The sequence below is a fragment of the Protopterus annectens genome, chromosome 14.part0 (assembly GCF_019279795.1).
Source record: "Protopterus annectens isolate FY-2018-M chromosome 14.part0, PAN1.0, whole genome shotgun sequence".
NCBI lineage: Eukaryota > Metazoa > Chordata > Ceratodontiformes > Protopteridae > Protopterus > Protopterus annectens.
In genome coordinates this window covers 287,297,880-287,310,825 of record NC_056748.1, presented here as the reverse complement: position 1 = coordinate 287,310,825, position 12,946 = coordinate 287,297,880, and the positions used below count along the sequence as shown (strand labels likewise).

The window sequence follows — 12,946 nt, the reverse complement described above, 5'->3', positions numbered from 1 at the left end:
CTATACTAAGTAGATATGCTGAATGGAGTCAATATGTATCTAAATATAACTACACTAGCAAAGAAAAAGCAACTGTTTTGTTACAACGTATCAACCCTTAACAGATAACTCCCCAGAATTACAAAAATAGTCTGAAAATACAGATAACTGAATGTTGAACATAGTCATTCTCCTTTTAGGTTGTTATTTTTTTAGAGGGGCAAGGCTCTCTCCTGCACCCCTTTAACTTCTATATACCAGCTCTAAGACTGCCAGAATTCTGAAAAAAAGGAACATTTTGAGAACTGACAATCTCAGGCTTCGTGTATGTAAGTCTGCATTTTCATTCATTCAGACTCGCTGTTCCAGGTTACCCTTGACAGACACATTCAAAAGCATAGTTGTCAATCTTTTACTCTATTGGTCTTTGCACCCATCTTTCAACCTATAAAAGAAAGCTAGACTATGTAAGAACAATATACAGAACAAAAGTGCTTGCACTGTCATCTTGTACCATGTCTGTAACAAAATGAAATACATACGCATTCTAAATCTATTAACTGCCATACAATAGGCCCACGCTCACCGAAAGATATATTCTCTCAGCCTTAAATTAGTTTCTATTGCTACCCTACAACTATTTGTGTGCTCTGATCATTAAATAAGGTAACAACACAGGTGTATATACCCTTAGCTTTGAGCCATCTAACTTCACGGCTAACATGAGAGGAAAGCAAGCTACAGCTGAGTAAAATCAAGCTGTTTCAAAGCTACAAATCACACTATGGTTTGATAACACTTTGCAGACTAAAAACACACTGCATGAATGTGTACACTACAGAAAAACACTTTGAAAGTATGGAAAACAACTGAAAACAAAGCACACAACTATACACATCCAGTAATGAAGTGGCTTTGTAGAAGTTTAAAGATATGTAATAAATTCTCAAAGCATAGAGGTATAGCTTGTTTTTAAACTTTATACTGTCAAAATGCATTCTGCCCCATTACTAGTTTATTCAGTAACTGTGTTCAGATTCAACAAACCGTATTCTGGCCCTACCACACTGGACTATCTTCTTAATTCCTAAACTCTCTATACACTGTCCTTGCTCTAACACACAATAATATGTGGCTCAATGACTGATGTTCACCACTTCTGAGATCACGATGCATACTTGATATCACAAGATGCATGTCTGACCAATGTAAAATACATAAAACAATCTTTTTTTTTTCAGGAGATTGGGCCTTTCTGCACCTCTCAACGTGTGTATGTGTGTGTGTATATGGGGTATGCGGATGTGCTCCCTATACCCCAGATACTTGCATATTCTACTTCTGAGACAGCTGTCTCAGGGAATGCAGAAATACCTAAGATACCACAAATTCACTGACTACTCATCACTAGTGTGTTAAATTTAAACCTGGCACCTTAATATGCAAGAAGGTGCAATAAGTGTTAAAAGCAAAATAAATCATTTTATTACATATAAAACAGCGAAGGCCAATCAGTGTCAGATTACACTTATGTTTAAATGCCTCTGTAAAATGTTACTCAAGAAAGAAAATTCAATACCATACATTTCAAACCAGGTGTAGCTCTACTCCTGCCTATGTTAAAGCACAATACTGTAATGATAACTGAAAATTTCTGAAATGGTTACTCTGCCAGAGCTACAATACAATATATTACATGTATATATTTAATCATCTGATAACTAGGTAATTAGACTGGTCCAAGATCTTTGCCACAGTGTCAACTGTGGTTAGTTAAATTAGTGCAGCCACATAACCAGCATGTTCCTGGGAACATAATATCGTATCCAGACAAAAATATACTGATGCTAGGAGAACATGCAGAGTCCACAAAGACACTGACTGGATGCTAAGACTGAAAACCCAGGTCTGCAAACCAGAGCTCTTATCACAAGGCTGTCCCTGTCCCTGTGCACACAAATACATGATACAGGGAAATCAGTGATTTTTTTTCTTTTGGGATAAAGCTCCCAACCTCACTTGCATCACTGTTTTAAATAAAACAAACTATGGATTGTTGCACTTTAGTATTAAAGGTAAATCTGACCTTACAGTTACTACCAGAGTTAGGTATGACAACCAGACAGACAAAAATAACTCTCACAATGTTTTTTGGTTTCTTGGTGAATTCTCCTCTCTCTGTGCATATATATATATATATATATATATATATATATATATATATATATATATATATATATATATATATATATATATATATAAAATATTGGTCGAATGTTAGCTCTGTCAAGTGTGCAACATAGAATGCATGGCAAGTGGGACTGGATAGTAATGCTGAAACTTTAATTTGTAATGTGTGAGCATGTGCAATTGTTTGCAGGTTAGTGTTAGAGTAAGGACAACAGAAAGCATACTTGGGTACTGTTTTGTGTGGGGGGTGGCTACAGGGAGGGTTAGGGTTAATATACATGAGTAAGATGACCGGCCCACCCTTACTCAATGGCTATCCCCATCTCTAACCCCAACCATATACACTAAGTTATTAAACACCATTTTCATAGCAGTATCACTATTCAGACAAACTATATCTGCAAGTTACTGGTCTTTTTTTCTGGTTTAATTGATCAAAAAAGGAAACTGTTTTCCCTTTGGGATCAGCTAAATGGTTTGTAGAAATAGCATTTCAGTGAATGGTTAATTTCAACTGCTTTTTTTAAATTAAATGAATACTGGCAGTTTGTCTGCTAACTTTTGAAGTATAATCGTATATCATCAGATAACAGCCACTTTGAGAAATGTTTGGGAACTGAAACGGTGAGATATTGGGTAAATGTTTTAGTATACTATACAATATGGCAAGATATGGGTACATATATAAATTACCAATAGCAATTCTGACAATGGTTTATTGTTCTTACACTACTGGCAGGGAAACTTCATACATTTTTAAATAACCCTAGTGCACTGTCCAAACTCCTCTTTGTTTACAAGCCCATGGATTGTATTGCACATGCACACACATTCACAGTACGTCAGTGAAATGCAGTTTGTACAACTACTGGTGTGGCTACTGCAGCTTATGTGATAAGTAGGTATTCAGAGCAAAGGTGTGGTGATGCAGGAATTAAATGTGTGCACCAGTGGGCCTGCTTTTTTATTAGCACTACTAATATGTCTGTGTTAAATCTGTTTTACTGCTTAAAAGCAGTCTGACATGAGAGGCATTTATTTTTTGTGGTTTAGTTTTAGCAACACTGATTTCCACTCCTGTTTGCCTACCGGCCTTGCTGCTGTTAAAGTAATTTTGATCTCCTGTATGTTGGGTAGTGCAATGCATTCCAATGGGAGATTTGGAGACAATTACTTCAAGACTCTTGCAGTATTGTGCTTTTCATTTCTCCAACACTCAGCTCTCAGTTCAAAATGGCATCTATAGGGATCACTACAGCACAGAAGTAACAGATTATAACCTTGAATGCTAAATATAATACAGCACATGGAACATAACATGACAGAAGACAAACACAGCTTGGACCCATTAGTCAGTACAATTCCTTGCCTGCTGAAAACGCTGCTGTATCCAGTTTAACCCCACAAGTTATTAGAGACATTTTTAAAAGGCCAACATTGCAATTCATGCTCCATATAACAAAAGGAAATATTTTTTTTCTGAGTTTCATTTCTTAAAACAAGAATTCCTTTCAGGTTCCTTAAAAGAAACCATTTCACTTTTTCAACCCAGCATTTAAAATTAAAGTGATCTGAGTAAAACATTAATATGCTGGGCTGATACAAAAATACATCTATAGCGCTATGTATGCAATGTCTTAGAAAGGCAAAATGAAGACAAAAGTGCATTTGTTTACAAGGGTTGTCAATACAAAAGATTATTTTAAGGCATAGTTCCAATATGATGCTAAATGAAATGGATATGGGTTTGAATACATGCAAAAGGAAGTAAGTCATTGGAACGCCGACTTCCAACTTAGTCACGTACTGACAATTCTAACATTTCTCTTAACAACATTCATTACATTTAGTATGATCTTAATATAAAAACTCGAACTGCGCATTCTGTATACTTTTAAAAACAAATGAGGGCCTGTTGTAACCTGTACACATTTCTTTCAATTCACAATAGTAGAAAAAGCATAGAGCATTAAGTGCCCTCCCTAAGTGATTAATAGTTAGCAATTGCCTATTCATTTTATAAAAAAAAAATGAAATGTACTTCCCTAAATTTTAGGTTTAAAAACATTTACATATGGTCTTTTAATCTACAATTGCTATTTATATGGGAATTGTAACTTTACAAAAGCATTATCAGTTTTGTTTTATTTTCCAAAATATCAAACCACAATGACAACTTCAGATGGAAGAAGGTTGACATAAAGGATTCGAACCAGTTCAACTCATTGTCTACTGTCAGTCAGTCAGGTGGCATAGTCCCGACTGCCAGCACACTGCAGAACAAATGTGTAGAGCTGAGCGAAAATAAAAATTAAATCTGTGAAAACTCACTTCAACTGAAGAAGAAGAAAGGCAGCTTAGCATATTTCCTGTTCAGCTGAAGTAATATTCTTACATTTAATGTGCTTAATTGTGGTAATGAGGATCACAAATTCAATACCAAGATGTATGTGTGTGATCTGCTTTTCAAATGTTATTAGTCTGAATTGGACAAGGCAACCAGCATACCTAGCAGTGTATGTATGATTAACACCATGGTACAATCAGAGCTGTCAACATTAACAAGTTAAGCTATTAAAATACATTAAGAAAACAACACTTTTTCAGTAACCATATATCCTGGACAATGGCAGCTCTTCTGAGGGATGTTACAGGATGGATCAGAAACCTTTATTTATCGATCTTGTTCAGAATGACAGAATGGTCTTGGTGATAATTTCAACACAATCTCTGATTTCTTCTTCATTGATAATGAGGGGTGGTGCAAGTCTGATGATATCACCATGAGTAGGTTTTGCCAAAAGCCCATTATCACGAAGTCGAAGGCATACTTTCCAGGCATCATAAGCTGGAAGAAATGTAAACACAGAGTTCTAATTACTAAGCAGCAGAATTTCCTATAGTGAAACACACAGATCATACATCTGAGTTAATCATTAAGCTTTACATATGAAGATATTATCTGGCTACCAAATCTGTGCATTCTAGGATAACTTCTACTACAGAGAAAAGAAAACATGAGGTTGCTACTGGTGGGAATGCCTACATATGTTTCACTGAATATGGACCCTATAACTGCATTCAGCAACACTAAATACAAGACAAAGATTCACTTGTAAGGGCAATTTTAAATTTGTACTTATAAATGTGTTTGCATCTTTTATAAAAGATAAACTACATTTTCTGGTCCTTTTAAATGCAGGTAGCGATTTGGCAGAAGTAAAGACTGCTTAGAAGTGATTAAGGGCTTACAAGTCTTGCATTTAAATAGCCAACAACTATAAAGTAAATGACTCCATTTGTTGTAAGAACTGACCTGTTAATGTAAAACAGGAGCAGGTCTGAACAGATAATGTTTCTAAGCATAACCTGTGAAAGTGTTTCAGTAGGACCATGCAGCTTGACAACTTGGAAGCAATGCTAAGACAGAGCGCTACCAGGAAATGGGAGAATTCAACTAAACAGAGGCATGAGGTGTTTTAAGAAATGACATAATGATCACTCTGCTCCTGATTACACAGAGGTAGAGCTACTCATATACAGGACCATAAAGCCATTAAGTTGAAGGAAGGTGGGTGGATGGGAGTGCAACACCATGATGTGAAGGCAAGCCCCCACCCACCTAGAACAGTTTTATTTTTCCTCAAATTTTTTTATATGTACCAGTCTTGTGAGGCTCAATCATTTACAAGCACTGCTTGTACAGAAACTGCACATCTTACAATATCTGTTTAGTGGGCTATTTTTTGCCAGAGTAGTAATTGCAAGAGTGCAAACAGCACTGTTAATGCACAATCTGTATTACAAAAGTCATAATGGGTTCAAGCCCAGGGTCATGGTACTGTGAGACCTTCTTAGTATACTTATGTGTTGCTTTATTAATCTCCTTTAGGGTTGCAGGAACTACAGGGGATCTATGTCAGATTACTGAAGTTCAGAAACTTTGAAATGCATATGACCAAGATCATATGATCGAAGTTTCAGAACTTCAAACAGTAAAAAATAAATAAAATTATATTTTTAACATTTTTGCAGGGGGGCAAGCCCCCCCCTGGACCTCCGATACCCCATGCTAATTAAATATACCAACTCCAAAATCACACTACATTGCGGAAAAGGGTAAAGTGCCCATTCTGCACTGTACCACAATCTCCACTCAAAACATTTGAAGTTTCAAAACTTCGATCATATGGTCCCTATCATCTTACTTTCGAAGTTTTCAAACTTCAATAATCTGACAGGGACCCACTGCTGGGTATTTTAAATTGGCTTCTAATCCGTAAGATCAGGTTGTGAAAGCTACCAGCCCAGCTAGCTAGAATTTTGTAAATAATTCTATGTCATTTGTGAATATTAATATGATTCATAGGCTTGTCTTACAAATGTAAGAGAAGTATATGTTATGTGTGTATTAAACTGATGGTGCTGTATGTTATGTGCTGAGCTTCAAGAATGTGACCACAGTGTACACTACTGGAAAAAAACAGAGTTAAATTGAAAACTCTAAGAAAATAAGTGAATTGTTTACAATGGTGTTTATCTCAGCTAGGAGACTATGTCTGCAGCAACAAAATTTTCCTATTGTCTGGAAAAAGAAATAGTTATTTTTCAAAGGTAAAAGTGTTTAACTGTTTTATGACTTAGTTCTAGGCAAATTTCTGAAAAATAAGTATTTTGACACAGAGGTGACAAAGAATGATGTAATATGATAACCCAGGAGAAATGTTTGATAGTAACCTAAGAACTATCTCAGAGAGTGAATCTGTGCACTTTGTATTTATCTTTGGACCTAGAAACATCCTTTCATCAGAACTTCTCATCCATATATGCCTGGCTCTGTAAGTAAGTCATTTAAGGCATAGTATCTCTTAGATATAGATAGGAATACAGCAAGATTAGTTTAGATGTTTTCTGCATTTATGTGACACCATCCTGCAATGTTGTTTTAAAACATTTCCTGAGATTCTGAACTCTCTTGTCACTGTGTTGAGTTAGAGAGAATTCTCTTGTGCTTTTTTATTTTATTTTCTTTTATTTATTTAACACTTGTTGACCGGGAAAGTCCGACTAGGTTTTACAGAGTCTGTTTTCAGCGGAGGCCCAGGGAGAAATGCTCCAGATTATTGTTATACTCATTATTATTATATTATATATAATATTAATTATATCAATTATTATTAATATTAATTATTATAATAATATATATATTATTATTATACCAGCTTTTATTATTATTAAATATATTTAAACCTTTTAATTGTGGCTGGCTTGTTCAGAGATATTTAAGCTCTTAGAGTACTCGCACATGTATTTGGTGATATTGTACAGGCCACTCAAACAGCCTTGCTGTTGGTCACACTTATCATCTGGATAATAGTAACATTACACAGTAGAATTAGTCACCCTTTGGGAACGGCCTTATAGTAGCCGATAAGTAAGGTTGGTTGGTGGCAGTGATTACTACCTAATACTCTGGGTAGAAGAGGGCATAGCTAGTAAACCTGTGCCTGCCTTCCCCAGGAGTGTATGTATATTTGTATATAAATAAATCTCAAAGTATGTGTCAGCTACTTGGGCAGGGACACGAAGCACTGGTTGGACAGAGAAGGTGCTAGAGGTTATAGGTTCATAGGTGTGTACCAGGCTAATGGGCCTGGAGCCTTTACAAGCCTAGCCCATAGGATTACCCTGGCATCGTGCCACCCGACCTTAGTTCCCAGTGCCTCTGTCGAGCATAACCACTGGAGTGATCCTGGCGTGAATTTTCTATTTGCCATCCACTCATCAAGATTTCTCTTGAAGAGGGGCAGTGAGATGCTCTGCTTGACATGTATGGGAAGTCTATTCCATAGCATGGGCAGTCTCTGTGTTATAAACCTGGCTCTCCAGCATGTTCTGTTGATTGTGGTAATGAGGTTGAGGTCTTTGGAGCATGTGGTGTGGAGGGATTGGGATTTCATTAGATGTAGCATTTCTAACATGGTTGGGTCACACATGGCTTTGTAAGTTAAGCAGAGATCGCTTCTAAGTAGGCGATATGAGATGGGGAATACTTGGCGTTTTTTTTTTTTTTTAGTCTGTTCATATAGGACAAGTGTTTAAAGCCTAGGATCCTCTTTGTGAGGTACTTTTGTGGCTTCTCCAGTTGTTGCAGATGTCCAGTGAGGTGCATGCCAAATGGGGCATTGTACTTGATGATTGGCTTAATGAGGGAAGAGTAGAGGGAGACAATGACTTCTTTCTTCCTGGACCCTTAGCAATGAGATGTGCCACATATAAGGACTTTCTGACCACAGTGGCAATAGGGTAGTCAAAAAACAGGTTTCTGTTAACCTGTGTTCCCAGATCTCTTATAACTCCTTCTGTGTTCAGTGGTCTACCATCAATGTGGTAATTCATGGGAACTGGGTTTTTCCCAAAGGGGATGACAACATTTTTTGGCATTGAGCTTAAGGCCATGGTTCTGACACCAGTTGTTGGTCTCAGTGAGGCCTTTCTGTAGGATGTCAACACTGCTTGGAGAGTTAATAATAGCTCCCAACTTGCAATTGTCTGTGAACTTTGTTAACCAGAGACCCTTCGTGTTGGCCTGAACTTCAGAGAAGTAGATAAACAGGAAAGGACCTAGGACCAAACCCTGTGGGACTCCATTCACGACTGGTCGTCAGTCTAACTTGGAGTCAGCTACTTTCACACTGTGGGCTTTATCTGTGAGCCAGTTTGCAACCCACCTAGTGATATAGGGGTTGATGCCTAGCTTAGTGAGTTATTCTATGATTCCTGAGTGGGGAATGGTATCAAAAGCTTTGGCCAGATCAAGGTAGGCTGTATGAGCCACCTTGCCTTCATCCACAGCTCTGGTTACTGGTATGATCTGCCCTTCACAAAACCAAACTGTGTGGGATCCAGAGTTTGGATATCCCCTATATCCTTATTTATTAGGTCCATGATGATGCATTTCATAGCTTTGCATATCAGACTCATCAGGCTAATGAGGTAATAGTTCCCAGAGACTGTAGTCGCTCCTTCTTTGTGGAGAGGGATGACTGTAGCAATGCGCCATTCGGTAGGGACAAAGCCTGAGGTGAGGCTGTGATTGGACAGGGCACACAGGTGAGGTGCCAGTTCACTTTGTAGTTCATGTAAAGCACAGGCAGGGATATTGTCAGGTCCCATAGAAGCTGCATTCTTGTCCTTAGACACTGCTGTTTTAACCTGTACAACAGTAATACTGGGTGCCTGGCAATCTACTGGTATTGTGATTGGTCCTCTAGTGGGAGGGGGAGAAAAGGGTAAAGGTGGCACTGAATCTGTCGGCCATTATATTGGCAATATCCGTTGGCTCAGTATAGGAGTTACCATTGTGCAGTAGCTCAGAGCAAATCTGGGTATTGATGTGGAGATTCCTTACATAACTATAGAAGGTTCGGCTGAGACCTTAACCATATAGCTGTGCAAGTGGGGAGTCTTACTGGGGATCTAGAGAGAGAGGGAGAAACCAGCCTCAGACTGACTGTGATCTCTGTGTGCTCTTAAAGGAAATTGTACTTTACTGTGTGTGTATTTGTCATCCTCCCAGTGTGCAAGTCTGTCACTGGTGCTAGTGGTGAGGACTGAGGCTCCTTGATTACTGGCCCAGTGCAGGGGCGTCACACAGGTATCATTGGCCTTTCCTTTTTTATTGACACACACACACACACACACACACACACACACACACACACACACACACACACACACACACACACACACACACACACCAATCAATCTAAGGTTAATGTGCATGACAATGGGAAGATGCATCCACCAGAGAGGCATTAGAAGAGAAGGGTAACCTTTTAATGTAAAGTTTGTCTGGCAAAATATGTGTCACCAGGCCAGAGCTACTGGATCTTCCACTAACTTATTATTATTATTTTGTTCCCAGGAAAAACAGTGAAGCCTACTGAGCTGAAAGCCTTGCTGTAGAAGTTGTTCATAGGCAGTATACAAATCTTATTTTTATGCAAAGGAAGTAAACACAAATAGCCAATAATTACTTGGTATGCATAAAAGTGCTGAGAGGACATGTTTCAATAAATTAATAGTGTTCAGCTACATTTCAGTACAGCACAACCTAATACTCAGGCAGATCAGGAATTTCTTTTTTTCCCAGCATACCACTGATGCTGCTGCCGAGAAGCAAAACTCTCTGCCCAGACTGAATGCACCCTCATCTTATATAGCTGATACTGGAAAATGTCTAAGGAATCCTGAGATCAAAATTACATACTTCAGATGTTCTGCTAGACCAGGAGAGGGTAATTGTGTAGTGGTCACTGAGGTGTGCAAGCAAGACATGGACATCTGTTCTGTTAGTAATAAAAAGCACAAGGACAGAGTGATTACTGCTTACATAATTTGGCTTTGTTGATTCTATGTGCTATGTGAAGGTGTGTTTAGGGAGACCAAGTAAATTAATGCTGATGTGTCAAAGCAGAAGGAGATTAGATGTTAGGACAAGAGAGGGGAAAATAGTTTGCGACAGTTAAATAGAGGGTGGGTAGCAGCTTAGACCTATAGTGAGTTCTGAATAATTATTTAAAGTGAAGTCAGTAATAAGCCATTCTGAAGCAAATTAATCCGCAGAATAAGGTATAGCAATACTGGTACTAAACAGGTAGCCTTTTAAACAGCAAAGACATGCTTTACTGGTTCCACTTCCTGGGCAATCCATGTAGAGCACCCTGTAGCTAGGGAAGTGCAGACTGACATTTTGGGAGGCCAGGTTAAGCCTTGATTCACAACATGCAGCAAAATCAAGGTTTTGTTGCAGAATCCATGCTTGGAGCAAACAGTGTATAATGTTTACTTCTCATTTACTATGACGTCCAGTCTGCAGATTAGAGCAGTTTCTGGGGAAACTAGTACATGAGAAGAAGGCTTAATATCAAATGTTGCAGTTTAAAGTAATCAGGAGTAGGTAGCACTGAGAGGGCAGAAGTTGGTTTGAATGCATGTATGTATGAGTAGAATTAGCAACTAGAAGAAATTTAAACTGTAGAAGTTTACCTTTGGTAGTGAAGACAGCTGTACCCTTTTGCTGGAAGAAAGTAACATGAAATATGGAATGGTGAATGTGTTTGAAATATATGAAGAGAAAATGATAAGACCAGTGTTAGAAATAGAATGGAATTAGAGCTAGACTATGTGAAGGCTGGTGCTACTGATTTATGGTACAAACAAAAGTTATGTACTTAACAGAACGATAGACCCATGTTGTCTTCTTCCATCTGGTTATACCTACAGTTTATCAGATCTGACACTGGCCATTTCAACGTCTTAGTTTAAGAGCTCTGCCTCCTCTACTGATAATACTCTGCTCTAACACTCTCTACTCAGATTGAGGAAGTTGCCCATAATGATCCCCCAACAATAAACCTAAATCTAGTAAATCAGAACAAAAACTGCACTGAAAATGGCACAGAATGGAAAAACACCTTTATTATACAGCACACACCAGTATTGAGTGCTTTCATCCCAATCAACTGGAACTTCATCAGAATACAAACAAGTACCTACAAGGATTAATTTAAATAGCACTCCCATTCCCACAATAGGTTAGTCAATTTATAAATAATCCAATCAGCAATTAAAAACATTTCACCACCTAATACTGTACCACGCCTTAATAAAATACATTTAATAAAAAATGCATAAATTGCAGTCCACATTCAAAAATCACAATATATATAATACATAAAAAATAATTTTCAAAAAAAAAATATACACACATATATTGTACTTTAAATTCTTTCAGAGCATTCTAGTAAAACAAGGGAAACTGACACCACGTCATTTAAACCTGGTGGGAACATAACTGCTAAACAGAGTTGCCAGAGTTTCCCTTTTTCTCAATGTATTTTTCCAGTTCCCTCACCCTGCTCAATTTTAATCATTTCTAAGATACCAAAAGTAAACTTCATAAATCCTTCACATCCAACAGAATGCTTGTACAAAGGATTATTCTCCTTTTGATTTTGAATCTCATAGGTATGTTCATACATCCTCTTAGTGCGTGTTCTGTCTTTCCACATAAAATGTTCGCACTTTTCACCTGTTTAGTGCCACATTTTCCATGCTGAAAAGTAATTCTAGTCCCCATGCTGTTTCTCATTATAACCTGCCTTTGCTTACTGATGTACTGACACTGATTACAGCAAACACAAGGTCTAGTACCATTCCCGTATTCATTTTTGGGTCCAACCTTCAATTCCAAAAGCTTCTTAAAGTTTGCCCCATCTTTGTTTATAAAATGCGGCTGAATGCATAAGGTGTCATATATTTCTTGATTTACCCTGAAAATATTCCAATTTTTTATAAGTACATTCTTAATTCTACCAGAGAGATGGCTGTGTGCTAGGGCACAAGCTTTCTCTAATTTAGGGTTGTTATTACCATTAACTAAATCGGTACTAATTAAACCTACTCCCAAACAGAGGGTTATATATAAAACACCCCCTTTGCTGTAGACCTCTCCCAAGATCTCATCTACCAATTTTTTGGGGTACCCCCTTTCGTAAAACATGTTACCCACCATATCCAATTCACTTCTCACATCTTCAAAGCTTGAGGTCATCCTAGCCACCCGGATGGCTTGACCTTTCACTAAACTCTTTTTCTGTGCCAACGGATGATTACTGGAAAAATGCAGGTAGGAATTACAAAACTTTTTTTTGCGGTAGATGTTTGACTTAAATCTGTCTTTTAAGTGTGATAAAATAATATCCAAATAGTT

General features: G+C 37.7%; 1 protein-coding gene across 2 annotated transcripts in view; it reads right to left on the bottom strand.

Annotated features, from left to right (window-relative positions):
* Positions 1-2,408: 2,408 nt before the first annotated feature.
* Positions 2,409-12,946, bottom strand: part of OAT (ornithine aminotransferase) — a 1,138,382-nt gene continuing 1,127,844 nt past the window's right edge. For both annotated transcript variants that reach the window (XM_044056006.1, XM_044056004.1), the window contains one exon: positions 2,409-5,017. In XM_044056006.1, the coding sequence (XP_043911941.1) occupies positions 4,857-5,017 (161 nt within the window). In that variant the 3' untranslated portion in view covers positions 2,409-4,856. The remainder of the gene's footprint in view (positions 5,018-12,946) is intronic.